Source organism: Castanea sativa, chromosome 4 (assembly GCF_040712315.1).
Source record: "Castanea sativa cultivar Marrone di Chiusa Pesio chromosome 4, ASM4071231v1".
Lineage (NCBI taxonomy): Eukaryota > Viridiplantae > Streptophyta > Magnoliopsida > Fagales > Fagaceae > Castanea > Castanea sativa.
Window position 1 is genome coordinate 41,255,236 of NC_134016.1, and position 21,442 is coordinate 41,276,677.

A 21,442-nucleotide genomic window follows, 5' to 3' on the forward strand; every position below is an offset into this window, starting at 1 on the left:
GGAAACATGATTTAAGAAAAAAAAACGAGAACACATTTCTCAAAGTTCAATCGTCAGTTTCGGTTTAGAATTAACTCATCTATTTTTATGCTAAATTTTTTTTGTTAAAAATGTGCTAAATTATATTTGTAATTTAAAAATTTTAAAACCCTAATTTAATTTAGTGTCGGTTTAAAATCAACTTAATTATTTAATTTATTTACTAAAAATTTTAGTTAAAAATATGTTAAAATATACTTCTACTTCAGAAAATAAGATTTTAAATACTTATACGATATAAGCTAAAATCAATTGCCATTTTCTTTCCAAGGACGGCTTGTTAATTATCAAATATTAGTTGTAGTAATGAAGGATGTTGATACTTTATCCATTTAAAATCAATTGCCACGACCTTTCAAGCTTGATAAAAAAAAAAAAAACAACCGAAGGGGTAATAACTTGTTAATTAGCTCCTTATCAAAAAAAAAAAACTTGTTAATTAGCTATGAAATCATGTCGTTTAACATGACTTTTTTTTTTTTTTTTGCGGGTAAAACAACCGAAGGGGTAATAGCAAGCATGACCTTTGATATAGAATAAGGTCTAATATTATAGACCGAAAAATTTCTAAATTATTGAGTTAATAAGTTTTTAAGTTTATTTTAGCTACTGAAAATAACTCGTCAATTTAACAATTAATGAAATTTGTCGTTTGTCTCTAGAATTATTTTTGATATGGACTTAACAGAGACTTTTGATCTAGGCAAATTTTTTTTCTGCTTAATTCTTTTCACAACTAGCGCCTTTATTTTTGTATATAAATTAACAAGTCCCTTACAAGTTACAAATAAATTTCTAGAAATTCCTTGCATTTAATATGATACAATAATACAAGAAGCAAGAGCCTAGTATGGCTACAGAAACATAAACAGCTATATAAATTTAGATTTTTAGACATCGATCACACACATAACATAAGCTTGATAGACACATACATAGCCAAACCGTTCGAGATGGACCTAAATTTAAAGCTAATAATAAACTAAGGCCATTGGGTCTATGGACATTTGGTCTTGTTCCCATGGGTGGTCATATCAGTGTAGCAAGTCCCACACAGCTCTCTGTTCCCTGCAGTACCAGGTGGCACACACTTGCACCTCACACAGCACGTGCCACACGCCCTGTTGCACAAGTTTGGCCTCGAGTGAAGACTACACCTCTGCTTGCACAAACCTCCACAATCTAAACCCAAAAACCAAAAAATATATATTAATATATTTGAAGTATATGTATATCTGACCATAAGAACCCAAAAACCGTTCATTTATTTATTACAAAACCAAGTATTGTGAAGCTCAGTAATGATTTTGCGGAGAAATTATAGTAATATGCAAAAATGGCAAATTGCTAAGGGGCTAAACTTCATTTTTAAGAAAACCCAAATACTGACCAACCTTTTCTCCAATTTCACCCCAAATGAAACAAGAATCCAAAGAAAAGTGTCTAATTTTTTTTAACTAAAGTTATGTTCTCCTCTTTATACTCCACTAGTTTTAACAACATGCACATGTGTTTAATTTTTTTTTTTCTATTTTAACTATATATAGAAATATTTTATACAAAAACTGTGACAAGTTAGAACATAAACTTTTGAGTATTTTAAGAAGTTTATATTAATAGAGTATGAAAGGCCAAAGGATTTTTATTCAACAAAGACGGTTAGCATATTGCAAACAATTTTTTTAGGGGCTTGGGGGTGTTTGGAAGATATGTTAAAATAAATTGTAGACCCACCAATTTCCTGCATGAGCCTTCTGTTTCCATCTTTCACAATAAGCTGGAAATAGAAAATATTGCCAAATGAGACGTGTGGAATAAGAAAAGGAGGAAAGTAATAAACAGCTTCAAGAAAAAAAAAAAAAAAAAAGGAAAGTAAATGGATCTTTTGTGCTACCTGGCTAGGAAGGGGTAGCTCTTCTTCAATCTTGATATCAGAGGAAACCTACATGCAAGAAGATTTGAAGATCAAAGATAAGTATAAGTTGAAAACAACAATATGTCACAAAATTATCATTTCTGAACAACAAACAAGAAACCAGACTGCACCATTGTAAAGCAGAAGAGTAAAGCTCCCAAGAAAAAGAGCACACGTAATGCCATCATTCTAGTCTCTCTTGCAAGTACCAAAGGCTAACTGAGAATGTGTGTAGTTACTTATTGCTACTTGCTCAGAAAGCTGGCATTGCGTGTTCTTTATAGGCGATTCATCAGTGGCGATTTTACTAAAATGGTCAGAGTTCACACCTTTTTGTTTTGGTAAAATGCTAACCAAACAAAATTACATCATTTTGCATAATTTTACCACAATTTTTTACGTAATTTTTGTCGCAACATATCGAGTAGTAAATGTTGAAAAAGAAATAAAATAGAATCTTTTATTATACCGACGAGTTGCAGTAAAAATTACACAATTTTTTGTGATTAATTTTCGTCTGTTGGTTATTATTAGGCCTGACATGTATATGTGGGGACTCCTCGAAGTTTGGGCACTGCCAACTAGTTGAGTAGTTCTATCAAAATATCAACCACTGTAATTTATGTGTGAATAAATTTAAAGAGTTGGTAAACGTGGTGCTAATCAAGATTATTGGTGTTGCTGTGTTTGGGTTCAGATCCGCTGCCATCATGACGTGGTGCTAAGTACTAAGTACTAACCAATGTTCTTTATATGCAAAGCGCACGTTTTATCTTCACAAAAGGTCATAAAATACACGTGACGAGTAAGAATGCATCTTGCTTATACTTTATACTATTATTTTTTCCCCTTTATAACGATAATAAGCAATATTAGGTATATCATTAAAATCTTGATAAAGTTATCACTTGAATTATTTATCATGTAAAATAATATGAAAACTTTTATTATTAAGCCACATTCCTATAGTGGTATATTAAATTTTAATTAAGATAAGATTACAAGGCTCTTGACAAGTATATGATTTATTAATATTATAGGTATGTTTTTGTTATGATTTATTTAGACAAATGTAAATTTTCAAAGTCTTACTGTTCTTTTAGATAGATTTTATTTTTTAAGACGAGTTGATGGATTAAAGTTATCAACACCAAAACATAATTGAGACTGCGCCCACCTGTATTTAATTGGCCACATTTTGGCACTCTCAAATGATTATTCGATTGGAAGTTTGACCAAATCTTGATCATATAATTGAAGCAACCAAAAGAGTTAAAATGGTGGTTAGCTAGGGAAGAAAAATGGGTTTTGATTGCTAAATAGGCTTCATGCTTTTGAAATATGTCTATTCTCTTTGAAGATATAGTAGAGCTACTAAATTATACCGAGTTTTTTTTTAATATATTATCTTAAACATAATGTGTTTTCTTTATTAGAGAATATTTATACTAATTTTCCTGGATTTTATTCTTATATTTGCTATCAAGCTACTTACCAAAAATAAAAAATAGTGCTTGCAAGCAAGCTTGATTTGCACAGGAGAAAGATTGAAAGAACATAGAAAATAAAAAAGTCATATTGGGGATTAGAAAAACACTTTTTTCTAAAATTCACAAATCTTGTCAGCCCAAAATCCTAATATTTTAAGAAAAAAATCTTTTGTGGAATGCTCGGTTTATTGTATTAATCTAAGATTTCAAAATAGTGCCACTTGAGTATGAGCTGCCGAGAACAATATATATATATATATATATATATATATATATATATATATATATATTAAAGGACAAGCAAAAAAAGAGTTGTTGGTGAATTAATTGTATAATATATAATCTCTAGGTTGTTCTTTGAATAATAATTAGGACTCTCATTATTTATTATTTTCTGGTCATGACTCATGAGACATCTTAAGCTTGTTGCCCTTGGACCTAGGACCTTTGCTCGTACTTGTACACGAGTCAAAATGGTGCTTTTACTCCACACAGCTGGATGTTCATTACGTACTGTAAAGCCTGTACTGCACAGACTAATACCTTGGAAGACAAGAAAAAAATAATTCTGGTACATTTTTATCATGACATTATGAATTATAATGAAAGTGACAGAAACCAATTAATCACAATATGTTATATAAGATGATTATGAAAAAATTAAGCTGTTAAAAACGTAATCCTACTGTTACTCATGGAAGACAAATACTATTAGCAAGTTGTTTTCAAAAAACATTATAAAAACAAAAAAGGCTAGAATATTCATATTAGCTCACGTAACGTAAAAATTTATACTATTTTAGTATAAAAATATACTATTTTTTGTTTTACATATTTACTTTTTAAAACATATTTTATTAAATTATTTATTTTATACTATATTATATTAATTTTTCTTAATTTTTTTTAAGCATAATAATTTCTATATATTTTCTTCATCAGATAAATAAAAAAATTATAAAAAATAAAAAATAAAATGAACAAGGTCAGTAGGCTTCAAAAAAAAAGAAAAAAAGAAAAAGGTTGGTATAAATTTATATTGTTGCTATAACAAACTTGTAAATTTACATCATTATACATTTATTAATATAAGTTGACAAGATATGTAAATCAATTTTATTTATTGATTATGTTTATGGGTGCCCTTAGGGCAATGATTAATAATTAATTTTAAGAAAGTTTTGACACTACTTTTATGAGAAATGAAAAAAGCTATCAATACATTAAAGTTATGTTTGTTAACAATTTTTGTATTCTATTTTCAAAAACTTGTTTTTGAGAATATAAAAAAAAAAATTATTTTTGAAAACAAAAACATGTTTAGTTAGTTAAAATTAAAAAAGATAATTTTTTTGAAGGAAAAACTATCTTAATTTTTTTCTTTACGCATAATAGTTTCTATTTAGTCTTGTTCTTCATCAGATACATAAAAAATATATAAAAATTTAAATATAAAATGAATAAGATTAATATAAATTTATACTACTACTATAATAAAATTGTAAATTTACATTATTATACACTAACTAATATAAGTTGACAAAAATATGTAAATCAATTTTATTTATGAGTCATGTTAACAAGTGCTCATAGGGCAAGAAATTATTAGGTCTACCAGAAGGATTGTTGACATGGTCCTCCCTAATCTCTCAGCCTAGGGGTGTCCACGCCAATCAAAGACCCGCCAGAACTGACCAAACCTACTCGTCACAGCCAAGTTGACATTTCCAACGGGTCGGTGACGGGTCTCCACTATCAGAACCCGACTCTTGTCTCTTCCTTACTCAAATCTGGAAAATCTAGCCAAGATCTACTCAAACTTAGCCAAAACTCCGGTAAGCCCGACTCCAACTTGGCCAATTTTTCATATATCCGAAGAAGTCTCGCCTAACTCTCTTTAGAGTCGGGCAGATCTGACAAGATCCGACCATATTTCGACCAAAAACCAGTGAATCAAAAAACCCAAAACCGACTGATTCTCACCTGAAGCCCGATACAACCCGACCTAATTGATCTGAAACTCTATTCGGGTCGGTTGCGGATCAAAATCTTCCCCACCTGATACTTTCGGGTTGAGTCTAGGTTGGGCACAAACTCGACCCGTGGACACTCGACTCAGCCAATAAAACACTCTTGTTTATGCAAATGTGATATTACTTGGTAATTTTTTTTATTTTTTATTCCTTATACTGATTAAGAAACTCACTCATATATTTGCATAGTCTATCTAAAAAAATTGCATAAATGACATTGTCTTATTGGTTAGAAGAATTATATTAGCAATTCTTTTGGAGAACTTGGTAATTTATCCCTTTAAGATAATGGTTAACTATTTATTTTAAGAAAATTTTGAAATTATTTTTATAAGGTATAAAAAAATGTTAAAGTATTAATTATTTTTTTATAATTTTTTTTAAAAAAAATAAATTATTTTAATATTTCTACTGCCATTGTCATTCTTAGCGGCAAGTTGATTTAATGACACCAATAGTTTTAAAATTTGTACGTGTCAATTGTCATATCACAGTACTTATTACAATTTGCAGTAGTGAAAAATAATAAAATATTTACCAACTCCTACCGGTACACCCTACAGGTCACGACAAAAAAAAGAAGAAAAGAAAGCAAAAAGCAAAAGAACGATATAAATGGATAAGTGAGCTGGCAGAGGTGAGTTGTCGTGACCCGTCAGAGTTTGTTCACTCCCTCTCACTAAAACTAAAACCAATAAAACTAGGAATGGTATTTGTCCACACTGACTTTGGCCTTGGGTTAGTGTCAAAGCATATCCATTTTTAACGCATATCAGATCATCAAGTGATCAGCCTTACAGCTGGCCTTGCTACCTGTATATGGGGACTCGGAAATATTGGACACCAGCTCATGCCTCTCTCTCATCTCTTCTTCCAACCCATCTGGCTCCCATTCTCTCTTCTTTCAAAAACCATAATAATAAAAATATCAGAGTTAGATGGGTTACTTGAGATATTTTTTTGGCTTCAGTGTTTATTTTTGGTAAGACCAAGATTCGGTTTTCGGAATTTTGTGTGTCATGTATATCTTCATTGACTCGGTTCATGGCCCATGCATGGGTCGCAATTCTGTCCTTTATATACGTAGTTTTTTTTCTTTTTGATAACGCTATGTCGCTATCTTATACGTAGTAGTAATGGATTGCATGCAATGCATGCGCCATGGCTAAATTTACATGTCCACGAACATTACTTTCATCTTCTTCTCAAATTTTAGAGTAAGTTATGTATTAAGCCTTTTAACTTTTATATTATATGTCAATTTGATATTTAGGGGTGTTTGATAGAGTAATATGAGATAAAATTTTTGTAAGTTTTAAAAATATTTGTAGGTAAAAAAGTGTGTAAAAATACTTATAATGTTATTTAAAATGTAAAAATATGAATTTAAGACAAAAGACCAAACAAGCCCTTAACATTTTAATTATTTCAATTTGATTTCTAATATTTTGATATTGTGTCAAAATAATGGATAGAAAATACTCACGGGTTTAACGGCAAAAAAAAAAAAAATTATGCCACATCAGATTAAACATGTACGACCTATGGAATAAAAAAAAAATTTAAAAATTAAACTAAAGATGAGAATAAACTATTTTGTCAGCCCTTCTCTTCTTGGTTAACAAACAAAAAACAAGTAAATAAAAAAAGAACCCATCACAGTAAACATAGAAGCAATTTTGAAATTAATTATTGCAAATTGTTTCCTCTCCTATTGTCTCCAAACGGAAAAGTGCTTCCCTCAGCTACAAGAGCCATCGGCCGGGTTCCTAGCAAAGCTGCTGCCTGTTGTAATGTCCTTTTCCCAATCTTGAACCAACAAAATTAAATGTGAATTAAAATTTAGGAACGATTCCCAGGTTTGAATAGAAAATTGTGTTTTACTAATGATATAAGAAAATCCAAACTGCTATGTAACTAATTAATCAAAAACAGTTATTCATATTGAGAAATACACTTAAAACAAGAGTTAGACCACAAAAAAGAAACAAGAACAAAAAAAGATTTAAAATAAAGTTTGCAGAGGTGTGATCTATTCTTGAAAAGTTGAAATGAATATACCTACATGTGTCCAGAAGGGAACAAGAACAGAAATAAAAAAGAAGGTGCATATGTGAAAAGTGAAAATCACAAATTTGAGATATAGATGCAATGACTGAGCAAAAACTCTACAAGTTCTAGGAAGTGCACCCCAAATTACGCTTTCCAAACTCACGATCGACAGAGAGAGGAAACAGATGGGTTGCAAAAATCAATCTCAAAATTGCTTCTACTTTCGTTTATTGTGATGGGTTACTTGTTTTCTCTTTGGTAACCTAGAAAATAGTTGATGAGTGAGACAGAGAAAATAGTTTATGCTCTTCTATAGTTTAATGCGATCTCAAGTGTGTAGATTTTAATTTGTTTGATTTTTTTTTAATCTGATGTGGCAATACAGATGTCCATTGATGTGGCAAAAAATATTTTTTATTTTAAACCATTTGCCACGTCAACAATTTCTGTTCAAGAGATAACGTAATGACTAAATGAACACAATTTAAATGGCTAAGGACTAAATTAACACAATTGAAAGTTTTATAGCCATATATTTAATGTAATTGACTAATCCTTTGTCAAAATGTACTTTAATTGTAAATTGGGTAGATTTAAGTTGCGTTTGATACACAACAAGTGATTGTATTAAAGATATGAAAATTGATCTAAGAAACAAGTGAAGAAAAACTGTTTTACTGAAACTTAACAGATAACTCGACAAATGGTATTTATTGAGATTTACTAGGCAAGCTCGACACCAGCTCAATCTATCGAGCTTTACAAATTCAGAAATTTCATATTTGAGTTTCGGCCCACATTTGACATATTTGTTTAGGGTTTCTTCTCTCATAACCCTATACATATATAAAACTTATTTTAAAAGCCGTCACACATGGAAACAGAGATCAAGAGCTTTATTTTCTCAGTGAGAAACTATTGCGTTTGTACGCCATAGGATTTTGTAACCAAGTGCTTTTTGATCTTCATTATTGATGAAGTGAAGAACTTTGTAGCCAATAATATCTATTCAAATTGCTGGAGTTAGTCACGTACTGGAATCCATGCAAAGGGTTAGTCACAAATTGGAGATTTGTGCATCAAGTCCAATTGGGTATTGGAGAAAGGGGTCAACTGTAGGTTGGTATTTCAAGATAGACCAAGGTAGTGGTAATATTCCTTATACTTGTAATCGCTTGATTGTTGATTAGTGGATCTTGGGAGTAATGATTTTAAAATCACCTGGTGAGATTTTTGCCTCGCGAGAGGTTTTCCTCATTTGTTAACAAATCACCATGTCAATTTAATTTCCGCTACATTTAGTTTTAATTGGTGGTTTGTTAGCGCCTTCACGATTTGTATGCAAATTAACCTAATTAATTAACTTGAATAATTAAATTAATTAATCAGGGTCAAGCTATCTTAACCCAACAGAAAAGTTAATGATCAAATTGAGATATGATGTAAAGGATAGAAACCAATTTTGTAATTTACCCATTAAAATATCATGTCTCTCTCCTCCTTTTAAATAAAATAATCTCTCTTCCAATCTCTCATCTCTCTTCTCTCTCCCCTCTTAAATAAAATAATCTCTCTTCCAATCTCTCACATTTCTTCTCTCTCTCCTCTTATGCTTTCTCTCTCTACCCAATTCAAATTTGTTTATGTTATATTGTTATTTATAGCCTTAGGTATTTGTTAACAAACCATATTAAAAAAGTTTTGAAACTACTTTAATTGGAAATATAAAAAGTAGTCATAACAATTAATTCATTTTTTCTTTTTTCATAAAAAATTCTAAAGATATTTCCTAATTAAACCAATATTCTTATGGCATCCGTTAAATTTTTTATTTTATTTTATTTTTAGTTACCATGGAGATGGGGGATTTGAGTGGATGTTTCTGTTTTAAACCCCAAGAGATGCTAAATGAGTTACAAGATTTTTGATCAACTGATTATGATTATGATTATGATTAGTATAACATCACTTTTGCATTGGACCACTACTAATATTATTTTTGTTGTAGATAAATACAAATTATTATGTATCTAGACTTAATTGTACCCACAATACCTCTGTTGGCACAATTTGTTGTCCTTCTGTACATGCTACATACTCATTTTTTTCTCTCATTTTCAATACCCATAAGTCATTATATCAAAATTTCATAGTAAAAGTCTTTCCAAATGTTATGTTGGTCAATTATATATATATATATATATATATATATATATATATATATATATATTTATTATTATTATTATTATTATTATTATTATATTTTTTTTTTCTTTTCAAAATGATGCCTCTACTTGTAACTACGATATTATTGCGACAATGCCTTTCCTTTAGGTTTCTCACCAAAAAAAAAAAAAAATGCATTGCTTTGGTACCGTCGCTTCCTCTCCCATGTAGTTGGTGGTGCACAATATGATGACACTATGCACCACAGAAAGCCAATTCTACAAGCGGTCGGTGGCTTTGAAACTTGCTTTTGTGCAATGGCGCACCTTAAATGCAATGATTACTTTACAAGTATTAAGTATTTGTAGAATATGAGAGTAAAAGCTGGGATTTTAAGTCTCTAAGAAAAAATTTCATATACATATACACTTGAGGCTAGAGTAGAATTCTATCTCATAAATTTTTTTTATTTTTAAAAATTGCTTTATTTAAGCAGCCAAAGACCAAATGGCGTTTTTAACTTCTCCCTCACACATTAAGGGGAAATTGCAAGGTGCAAATGCAATAACTCCATATCATGCAAAACTCACTCTACTCATTGGTGGCATTTTTAGTACACATACACACCATCAGCCTCTGCGAAACAGAACTCCCCCCATAGAACATGTAACATTCCCAATGTGATACATAATGTGCAGAGCAACTTAATTTTTATGTTCTGACAATTAAAATAACAAAATTGCAATGTCTTAATATATTATCCACCACCCAAAAAAAAAGTTTGTATTGAAAATTTTCTGTATTAAGTAATAAGTATTCCTATAATCTCTCATTTTCCTATTTTCTCACATGGCTGTTAGTACAGACCTGCACGATTAATTACCTCTGTGGACCAAAGTTATTAAAATTCGGAAACTTCACTTATTTCTTGAATATCACAAGGTACTACACAAGCAACCACAGCCCACAGTACCCAGCCATGCTGCACGACCTTCGTCTGCATGTAGTCGAATCAACTCCACATTCTTCATCAGTAAAACACCTGTGGTCGGCACGAGCATCAGTGATGTGGCAAGCACTCTCAACCTGTTGGTTATCATTAGCAGGACAGACTTGCAAAGACATTGCACTTGCCCGCCTTGCTTTTCACTCTGCACAAATAAAAACTTCATTACTTACATGATTCAATTCCACATTTGAGAACAACAGAAGTATAAACTACAAAAGTGAAAATTGAAATAAAAAGGTCCGAACTCAAAACTACACTAAGACTTGGTTCTCCAACAGTAGTAGTAGTAGTTTCAAATTCATCCATATTCGTGGAATGATGTCAATTCCCCTCGACTTTTAATTGTCAATTTTGTGACCCAACCTTCAAAACTGAGTCACTTTCTAATGACAAAATCTACTTGATTTTCAATTGACTTGATTTTGGAACTTAAAGGACGAAATGGATGTGATTAAATATATAGGAACGAAATTGAAACTGTGCCAAATGTGCAGGGTTGAAAAATGTTGTTTGGACAAATTATAATAATACAAAAAGGTTAGAGTAAACTATGCATGCCAGGAAAATATAAGTTTGCAAAAACTTCCATCCAATCAGGAAGCATCTTTGGAGTATGCTAAAGGAAGAATTTCAACAACGACGCTAAGGAAGGGGATTCTGGTCTATCCGATGGGGAGAATGTTCATAGGGCTGGTTTGCGGTCCCAGGTGGAGCATCTTCTATCCTTAGAAGAAATTTCCTGGAGACAAAAATCTAGGATGTTATGTATCAAGGAAGGGGATAATAACACAAAGTTCTTTCACAAAATGGCTAACTCCCATAGAAGGTCTAATCTTTTAAGGAACTTGGAGGTAGATGGGGTGGTCTTTGAGGAGGCCTCCGAGGTAACTTACCAAGTTGTACAATTTTATAAAAAGTTGTACAAGGAGACTGAGGAGTGGAGGCCTTTGGTGGAGGGCTTGAATTTTGATCGTATTGGGAATATGGAGAGGGTTTGGCTTGAAAGGAAGTTTGAGAGAGGAGATTCTTCAAGTTGTTAGGGATTTGGAAGGGGACAAAGCCCCAGGTCCGGATGGGTTTACTATGGCGTTCTATCATCATTGTTGGAAGGTAGTGGAGAAAGATGTCCTAGCGGTCTTCGAAGAGTTTTTTCACCATTGCAAGTTTGAAAAATCCCTCAATGTGACTTTCATTGCTTTAATTCCTAAAAAGAATGGTGCCTCCAATATTAGAGATTTTCGACCTATAAGTTTGGTGGGGAGTGTGTATAAAATCTTGGCCAAGGTCTTGGCTAATCGCTTGAGAGTGGTTTCAGATCAGTTGATTTCTGAGAATCAGAATAGCTTTGTGGGCGGGAGACAAATCCTAGACTCGGTTCTCATTGCAAATGAGTGTGTGGACAGTCGTGGGAAAAGCAGGGTTCCTGGAGTCATTTGTAAGCTCGACATGGAGAAAGCTTACGACCATGTGAATTGGGAGGTGTTGTTGTATCTGCTGAATAGGATGGGTTTTGGAGTGAAGTGGTGTAAGTGGATTCGTTCTTGTATATCCACAGTTCAGTTCTCTGTTTTGATTAATGGGTCCCCAGCTGATTTCTTTGGCAGCTCAAGGGGTTTACGACAAGGAGACCCGCTATCTCCTATGCTGTTCTTGATCTTGATGGAGGTGTTTAGTAGGATGTTGAGAAGAATGGAGGGAGCTGGCTTGATTCGTGGTTTTAATCTCGGGGGTAGGAGGGATGGTGGGGAACGTGTTTCTCATCTTATTTGCAGATGATACTATCCTTTTTTGTGATGCTAAGGTGGAGCAAATTCTCCATATTCGGTTGTTGCTCCTCAGCTTTCAGGCGGTTACAGGTTTGAAGGTCAATGTGCATAAGAGCGAGATGGTTCCTATAGGGGAGGTTGGTGATGTGCATACTCTGGCTGATATCTTGGGCTGCAGAGTTGGATCTTTACCTATGTTGTATCTTGGCATGCCGCTGGGGGCTTCTCACAATTCCCTTTCAATTTGGAATACAATTTTGGAAAATTTCAAGCGTAAATTATTTGGGTGGAAGAAGTTGTACTTGTCTAAGGGGGGTCGATTGATGTTACTCAAGAGTACGCTTTCTAGTCTTCCGACTTACTTTCTATCGTTATTCACCATTCCTACTCTTGTGGCTAATAAAATTGAAAAGTTGCAAAGGGATTTCCTATGGGGAGATAGCAAGATTCATTTGGTAGGATGGGATAAAGTTTGTGCGCCTATAGCTAATGGTGGCTTAGGGATAAGAAAACTCACTACCTTTAATAGAGCTTTATTGGGGAAATGGTTGTGGCGGTTTGGAAAGGAAGAGGGTCGGTTATGGAGGCGGGTAGTAGCCTCAAAATACGGGGAAGACTGGGGGGGATGGACCTCAAAACTGGGTAGGGGAGCTCATGGTTGTGGTTTGTGGAGAAGTATCCACATGGGTTGGGAGGATTTCAGCAGAAATTGTCAGTTTGTGGCCGGATTGGGGAATAGGGTGAGATTCTGGCAGGATGGGTGGTATGGGGATCAACCTTTTCAATTGGCTTTTCCAAGGCTGTATGGCATTGCCATTGATAAGGAGGCTTCTATTGAAGCTTCTTTGCATTGGCAGGGGGCGGAGGGTAGAAGATCTTGGAATGTTCGTTTTAGCAGATTCTTTAATGATTGGGAGATGGATGAAGGGCTGCAATTTCTTCGTATTTTGGGTGCTTTAACCCCTCCTATGGATGTTGGAGACCGGATGAGATGGAAATTGAAGCCTAATGGGGCTTTTGATATCCGGTCGTACTATTACAAATTAAGAAACTCCCCTTTAACTATCTTCCCTTGGAAAGCGATTTGGAGAGTAAAGGCCCCTAGGCGAGTTTCTTTTTTCGTTTGGTGTGTAGCTTGGAATAAGATCCTAACGGGAGACAATCTGAGATTGAGGAGATTGAATTTTGTGGATTGGTGCATTATGTGTCGTCATTGTGGAGAGACGGTAGATCACTTACTCCTTCATTGTGAGGTGGCCTATCGATTATGGAGCTTTGTCTTCGGAACTTTCGGCCTGGCTTGGGTTATGCCTAGATTGATTTCAGACTTGCTCTTTGGTTGGTGGAATTGGCTGGGAAAGCACTCATCTCAGATCTGGAATTTAGTCCCGTTGTGCCTCCTTTGGTGTATTTGGAAGGAGCGGAATCGGAGGACTTTTGAGGATTTGGATTGCTCCAATGATCAGTTGCTTGCTTCTTTTAGTGGAACTCTTTTTGATTGGTCTCGGGCGTGGGGACTCACGTCTTGTGACTCCCTCCCTTCTTTTCTATGCTCCCTCTTCCTTTTGTAATTTCTTAGTTGTTTGGTTCTCTCTCTTGTCTCTCTTTGTTTTTTCCTCTTGTATTTTCTGGGTTGCTCTATGTTCTTCAGGCATAGAGTAGCCGCTCGTATATATATATATATATATCTCTTACTTATCAAAAAAAAAAGAATTTCAACAATCAATCGCTATACAAGCAAATAGGAAGAACACCTGGGCAAAACTCCAGTTAGTTGGAATATAGCTCTCTGGAAGCCTGTCATGCAAATCTCTTAATACTGGAAGGGGATGACCCTCAGTTGTGAAGATATAATTCCAATCAACCAAAAATGAATCATCAAACAGAAGATAGAGATACTTGCACCTACAGGAAACATTAGACATTGACATAATTTTAAGAGTGAAAATTCTATGGCTGAGATAATATTTCTTTATTATTGATAACGTGAAAAAAAAAAGGGAATGACAAAGCTTTACGTTTCAGTGAGGAAAAAACTATGCTGATGATCTTCCAACTGCATAGTTGTCACATCTTTAACGCTTGCAAATCCCCCTTCCACTTTGGTGTATAAATTAAGAGAATTAACAATTGATTCACCCACTTTTAAGTACCACGAATCTGATAACATGGGAAAAAAAAAGGAATCAAACAAATGTGAGAATTAAAAATTAATTCACCCACTTTTAAGTACCATGAATCTGATAACATGAAAAAAAGATAGAAATCAAACAAATGTGAAAATCAGAATAGTCCAGAGCGCAGCTGAATAACCATCTGCCTTGATTAAAGTGAGAATTAATACATTTGCGTGATATGCCTGCAACCATGCTCATAACGAAGCTTAAAGAACACAAGAAAGCAAGTCCTAAAAATCAAGCAATCCAAATTATGGACATGATAATTAAAATGAAGTGTAAATTACATATTTGGTCTCTAACCTTTACACTGTATGTCAATTTAATCTATGTGTCAGTTTGGTCCCTAACATTTTGGCATTGTGTTAAAATGGTCTCTGCCGTTAAACAGTGGATGGAAAATACTGATGTGGCTAACAGCCAAAGTGACATTATTTTCATGCCACATAGACAGCCGGTACTGGAACGTCAGCATATACTCGACAACAAAAAAAGAAGAAGCAAAAAACCAAATTAGATATCTTATGCTCTATCTCTGGGGTAATGTCACCCACCATCAGTTGGGGTTTAAATTGAATAGGTTTAAATTAGGGTTAGAGAGAGAAGTGGATAGGTGGAGTGAACTGGGTCGATTGAGAGAGAAGCAATGAAATCAAGAGGGGGGGGGGGGGGGGGGCGGGGACAAAGGAATGGAAACCACTGTCTCGTCAATTCCTTATTTTTTTTCCTACCTTCCTTTAACTTATGTTGTCAAACTGTGGGCTTTCTTCATCTTACCAAATTTAAAACGGGAAAAAGGAGAAGAAGGGATGGTACTACAGAAAGTCAGGAATACAAAGATCTACCATTGCCAAACAATGGGAGTCACATCTATTGTCCCCCAATTGGGGAAAAAAATGTATAATGTATTCCGAGACTACATTATTGGAACTAAAGAAAAACTTGGATTGGGAGTGACAAACTTGGAATCCGTTTCAGAAGTAGGATTTACTTCATATCCCCTTTCTTTAAATTAGTAGAAGATATGACTTAATATCTTCTTGAAACAAATTTTTTCTTTCCTTTTGTTCTTAAAGTCTTCTTCATTGCCATGTTTGACTTAACCCCCTGCAAGAGAGAGCAAAAGATATCTAATTTGCTTGCTTGTTTTGTTTTGTTTTTTGTGTTTTTAAGTATATGCTGACGTGTCAGTTCATGTGGTTGTCTATGTGGCATGAAAATAATATTTTATTTTGGCCATTAGCCATGTCAGGATTTTCCATCCATTACTTAACGGCATGGACCATTTTGACATGATATCAAAATGTTAGGGACTAAATTGACACACAATGTAAAGGTTAGGCACCAATACATAATTTACCCTAAGATTAAACTAATGTGTGCTTCGCAACTTAATTACAAGGCTCATCAATGTTCAACTTCAATGCAAAATTACAACTTCTACATAAATGACCTAAAATTTACCACCTACAGTTGATTTACTTTTACAAGCTCAAAGTATAAATAAGCATAACATTTCCAGGGAAAAAAAAATCAAACAAAATAAAAATAAAAGAAAGTCTCAGACTGTCAGGTCAAGCTAAAATTAAAAATAACTGACATGAAACAATAAAAGACCTTTGGTGGCTTGATATAAGTAGAATGTTGACTCTGCCCATTCGGGGCGCAAAGGATAATATTTTTCTGTAGGATGCAACATTTGATGGTCCAGCAAATACCTGAATAATTACATGTTTTTAAGCCATCATGAAAAAAATTCTGAGATAGTAGAAACCAAAGAGAGAAACAAAATTAAACTAAGCTAATTGTTGTTACAGAATATACAACTAAATGAAGACACGGAAAATTTCAAAAGCCGGTTACCTCTCAGGTAGAACTCCAAATTTCTCCCATACATGGAAAAACTCACGGTGTGATGAATTAGCTGCTGCAATATCCCCAACAAGAACCTAAGCACCATATATCAAATATAAAGATCAGAAGGTTCTCTCTGAGACTTAAAATTTCATTTCATAATATGTCCTTGCCTGCAGGCCGGGCCAAAATGCTTGAAGGCTTGTAAGCTGCCAATAAGTAGCCTTTCCTGTTCTCATATCAGCTTCATGATACCTACATTACAATAACAAGCTTCAAATCAGAAACTTTTTTTTCTTTTCTTTTTACAGCCTAATACTCGATAGTTGAACATAAATTCTTTTGGCTTGTAAACTCCTAATATAAATTCTTTTATTAAACTTAGTGAGTGCTTAACAATTTACAAGGTAAAATAAAAAGTTGAATATTCACTCAAAAATTGTATAGCATCAACTTGCAAAACATGTAAAAAGCATTTGAAACCACAAACCTAAAAATACCATTTAAGCAATTGAGCAAAAGCTCCACTGTGCAAAGTTCTTATGTCTAAAGAAGAGAAAATTCCCCAGATAATTTATGGTTTATTTCAAAAAGGGTCCTGACCATTCCCCTGTGTAGTCTGTATTCTTCGTACTCTGAATAATCTGTTAATTTCCTCAGCATGATGATACAGTCCAGACTGTTGGCAAAGACAATACAACCCAGGTTGTAAAACCAATGGTCTGATTCACAAAAAGTACACCAATTTATTTATTATTTTGATTAGTAAGCTGCATTTGCTCCAGGTTTTTTTTTGACAAATCAAGACCTGAAATTTTGGGCAGGTAGAAAGTATAGCAAAGTATGTCAATCCATTTAACAGTCATGAAGTTAAAATCAATAAAGGTCACAAAATCTTGGAAAGTAGGTGAAAGTTTTTAGGCAAGTTATAAACGTAAATCAAGAAACCATAGGATGAAAACGAAAACATGTAGAAACATAGAAATTATTCAACAACGGAGAAAGACATCAGTGCAGTACCATGGACTGTCTAAAATATTTCTGCACTGCAAGATAAGCGGAATGGAACATTCTCCAAAACTCCTCCTTTCCAAAAAGAATGTGACCTTGAATAGATACACATAGAATGAATCAACCCCTAAAAGAAGCCACAGGGAATCCAACATCAGAAACATCAAGGCTGACTTGCCAAATATAGAGAGGCAAAATGATCCAGCATGCACCACAATCTGGAAACCGCATGGCATGCCATACTTGAAAAATTTTACAATAAAATATATGCTAAATTTTAAAAGAGATCTCATGTGTTTGGTAGTCTCATGAACTATATGACACAGAATCTAGCACAAAATGAATTGAAAGACCGAGAGTACCTACCAAACTGTTTAGATTTCCCAAACTGTATAGCACGCGATTCTAGAGGAGCTGCGTTGGGCAAGCCTAATCGAATACACAGACTCTGACAGCTTTTCTTTGAAACATAGGATGGAAAAGGTTTGATGACCACTTGTCTCCCACAGTTTTTTTGTTCAAAACGGCCATGAGAAGCCTGAGCTATCGGCTTGAAGACTCGAGATGCACCACTGTATAAGTTTTGATCTTGATCCAAGGAATTCAAGCCAATCTGAGACTCCTTGCGGTGTGTTATCTTAGGTACACAAGAAGAAAAGTCAATGAAACATGGGGAAGAATGACCGGGAATGAAACTACTGTGACTTTGGAGAGGTTGAAGGTAAACATTGAAGCTAGCCCCCTCTCCCTGAAGCTGCATTAGTTTCTTCTTTAGCTTCTCCTTCTTATGGGCATTTTGGTGTCCTCCAAATGCCTGCGAGCTTGAAAACTCCTTAAGACAAAACTCACATACATACCTCTTGTGTGCTGGTTCACATATTGAACTTTTCTCTTCAAAAGATTGCTCCATCCCTAACAATTCTTTGTCAGAGGACCTTACACTTTCCTGCCTTTCAAATTTTCTCATATATATATATATATATATATATATATATATATCCATTTTGTTTTTTCTTTTAGTCCAATTTCAACTTGATTTCTTAATTTATTGAAGAAATTCAAGTAGACCCCTTAGAAACACTTTAATAAACTCAATTTGAAATCAAACAAGGACATACTATAAAACACACAGTGAAGAAGGGTGCAATAATGTATTGGATGTATCACTACATTTTATGTCATATATCCTCCTCCTTCAAAACAAAAGGAAAAGCATAATAGGATCAAGCAAGGCTTTCAACCTTAAATTGAATTTATTAACTTGATTTCATACAAAGAGTTCTTGCAGTAATTTAAGAGAGGACAAGAGATTTCATGGGATTCCTTTCTTTGCTGCTTACCCACTTTCTTGGTGCATTTACGGCAGAGCTTACCATGGGTATACAGAAGACAGTTAAGATCAAACTTAAGTTCATTTGGGATACGCTGATTAAGATGAAGATATGTCTTGTTCCTGTCAGCCAGAGCTGGTACCCAACCAATGGCCTTTGCAATCTCAAACACCTGCATAAACATGTGAGTATGAGGAGAATCCCACAGTGCAAAAGAAGTGAAAAAAATATAGTACTCACGTGTGTGTCCACTGGAAAATCGTCTAGCTGAAGATTGAACATCAAAACACAAGCCACCTATCATCCATTTCACAATCATGAAATTCTGATGCAATTGGGGAAAAATATATACAATATATACATGGTGTGGTGCTTTGCATGTGTGAACAAAGGATAGTAACAAATAGGAAGGAAAGAAAAAAAAGAAAGTAAAAACCTTCTGGACCATTTCAACTACCAGTAGATGTGCACATTCTGTGTTGATCAATATGACCAACAAAGACAACAAAATTGGAGCTGAATTGGCAATTATATATATATAGGCCACCAATGCTCTTGATACTATGAAGGTTTCAACAGATGCAAGGATGAAGCATACAAAGTATTATAAAAAAGATGATTACCGTTTTGGGGCCAATTCCTTTGAATTGAGATAGCTCAGCCTTAATTTCATCAACTGACAAATCTCGCAAGTACTCCAAGCACAATTTGCCTTTTTTCTCAAGCAAACAATTCAATATATTCTTAATGCACGAAGCCTTAGTTGGGGCTAAACCTCCACATCTTATGGCATTTTCTAAACATTTTGATTCAGCAGCAAGGACCTTAGACAAAACACAAGAATCTTTCAAAACCGTAGCAATAGTAGCCCCAATAAGCAATAAACACCCATATCCATCAGGCCAAAGAAAATCATGCAGCAAATTACAAATAGTCAGAAACAATAAACCATATTGTCCATTTACAACAACTATTAAAACCAACACAAAAATAACTTATTCAAAAGGACACATTTAAGTTGAGAAACACAGTTGAAACGCCCACATTATCAAAATCGTTCTATAAAACACAACCCCATGAAAAATCTAGGTCCAAAAAAGTGCTAAGTTTTTATGATTCATTAAGAGTTAAGACCCATCAAACTAAAACTAAACTTATCAATCAAAATAAACAAAACCCATCTCAATGCAAGTCCAAAAACAGACAATTCCACCTCAAAATTCATCAATACCCATTGCCCACCAAACCAAAACAAGTTGAAAAGCTCAAACAAAAAAACATACGTACTTGTATGTTTCATTAAGACCCATCAAACCAAAACTAGACTACCAATCAAAATAAACAAAACCCATCTCCATGCAAGTCCAAAAACACACGATTCCACCTCAAAATTCAAAATTCATCAATACCCATTTCCCACCAAACGAAAACAAGTTGAAAAACTCGAACAAAACAAACATACATACATCTTCCCAGGTGGGAAAAGCAGACTTGAAAGAATCAAAAGCCCTCAGAGAATTAACTTCCGTGGTGTTCTGGGAGAGCACAGTTTTAACCAAACCGTCCAAAACAGTCTCCTTGGCATCCCCATCATCGAGTTGGATTTGGTTCTCGTCTCTGCGGTACTTGGCGAACTCTTTGGGGAAGCCATGGAGGGCCAAGAGGTCGTCTCGTACGGCTATGCATTCTTCTCGGGTGGGTGGAGTGTGGGTTGGATATGGGTCCTTGGTGAGTTTGGTTCCAGACTCAGACTGAGGCTTGCGATCAAGCTCCAGCTGCTTTCTTTTGCGGGACTTGTGCATTTTCTGAATGCTTTTTGTGTTTTTGGTTCAATTCAATGCTTAAGCTGAGCTTATTAAAAGTTTGAAGCTTATTTCACTAGAGATGGACTTTCCTTTTGGACATGGGCTTTTAGTGGGCTAATAAAATTTTTTGAACAATATGACACCTGTTTGTTTTCCTTGGAGCATTTTGTTTCTAAATGCGGTGTGGTGCTTGTGGAAAAACAGAAATAGTGTGGTGTTTGAAAACAGTATTCCAAATCCTCTCTTCCATGGCTGAGGAACACAAAAGCTTGTGTCGGGAGCACCTGATCGGAGCCTTCAACGAGGAGCGGCACAATATGGTGGGGAGGAGCTCGAAAAATCCTAGCCTACTGTTTTCATGGCACTGATTCGAAGAGTGAACACAATATGGTAGTTTCGCCGTTGTGGGTGAGAGAGAGAAGAGAGAAGAAAGAGCGTCTGAGACAGAAAAGAGAAAAGAGAGCGTTTGAGAGAGAGACGAGGGAGAAAATAGTAAAATAGGCATACCTTTCTAACTGTATAATTAGTTGTTACGGTTTTGTAAACTATATATTTTACTAGCATCTCGAGTCTAAGAGGCTCGATTTTGAGCCTAAAAATCAAATTTTTGAGGGTCGATTTTTAATGTATGATGTGGCAATTTTTTCTACGTGGAGTCTATCTGAAAATCGAGTCTCTAAGACTCGATTTACAAACCAAAAAAAAATAAATCTAAGTCTTTTACCATCTGTTCCCTGAAATACACAACAACCATAAAAAATTATCCACCACCATGGAAAGATCACAGCAGAGCA

At 34.4% G+C, this 21,442-nt stretch overlaps 3 protein-coding genes across 6 annotated transcripts; all 3 read right to left on the reverse strand.

Moving 5' to 3' along the window:
- Positions 1-820: 820 nt before the first annotated feature.
- Positions 821-2,242, reverse strand: LOC142631830 (snakin-2-like). The gene is made up of 4 exons (XM_075806153.1): positions 2,086-2,242; positions 1,934-1,981; positions 1,774-1,816; positions 821-1,221 (listed from the first exon to the last, which is right to left on the reverse strand). Exons 1-4 carry the CDS (start codon positions 2,140-2,142, stop codon positions 1,037-1,039), a joined length of 333 nt encoding a protein of 110 aa, XP_075662268.1. The 5' UTR covers positions 2,143-2,242; the 3' UTR covers positions 821-1,036.
- Positions 2,243-10,282: 8,040 nt separating this feature from the next.
- LOC142631717 (alpha-mannosidase I MNS5-like) lies at positions 10,283-18,584 on the reverse strand. 4 transcript variants are annotated; one of them, XM_075806002.1, is made up of 9 exons: positions 17,879-17,977; positions 17,522-17,607; positions 17,105-17,309; positions 16,675-16,756; positions 16,511-16,596; positions 16,265-16,365; positions 14,489-14,630; positions 14,225-14,375; positions 10,283-10,846 (listed from the first exon to the last, which is right to left on the reverse strand). In XM_075806002.1, the coding sequence occupies exons 4-9, from the start codon at positions 16,738-16,740 to the stop codon at positions 10,631-10,633; spliced, it is 762 nt and encodes a 253-aa protein (XP_075662117.1). In that variant the 5' UTR covers positions 16,741-16,756; positions 17,105-17,309; positions 17,522-17,607; positions 17,879-17,977; the 3' UTR covers positions 10,283-10,630. The 4 variants fall into 4 exon arrangements, with proteins under 4 accessions (XP_075662117.1, XP_075662116.1, XP_075662115.1 ...); XM_075806001.1 differs by lacking the exon at positions 17,105-17,309 and having other exon boundaries at positions 14,489-14,570; positions 17,522-17,639; positions 17,879-18,584; XM_075806000.1 differs by lacking the exon at positions 17,105-17,309 and having other exon boundaries at positions 17,522-17,639; positions 17,879-18,584.
- Positions 18,585-18,730: 146 nt separating this feature from the next.
- LOC142631719 (putative DNA glycosylase At3g47830) lies at positions 18,731-21,140 on the reverse strand. The gene is made up of 4 exons (XM_075806004.1): positions 20,310-21,140; positions 19,467-19,667; positions 19,084-19,140; positions 18,731-19,015 (listed from the first exon to the last, which is right to left on the reverse strand). Exons 1-4 carry the CDS (start codon positions 20,643-20,645, stop codon positions 18,755-18,757), a joined length of 855 nt encoding a protein of 284 aa, XP_075662119.1. The 5' UTR covers positions 20,646-21,140; the 3' UTR covers positions 18,731-18,754.
- Positions 21,141-21,442: the final 302 nt, after the last annotated feature.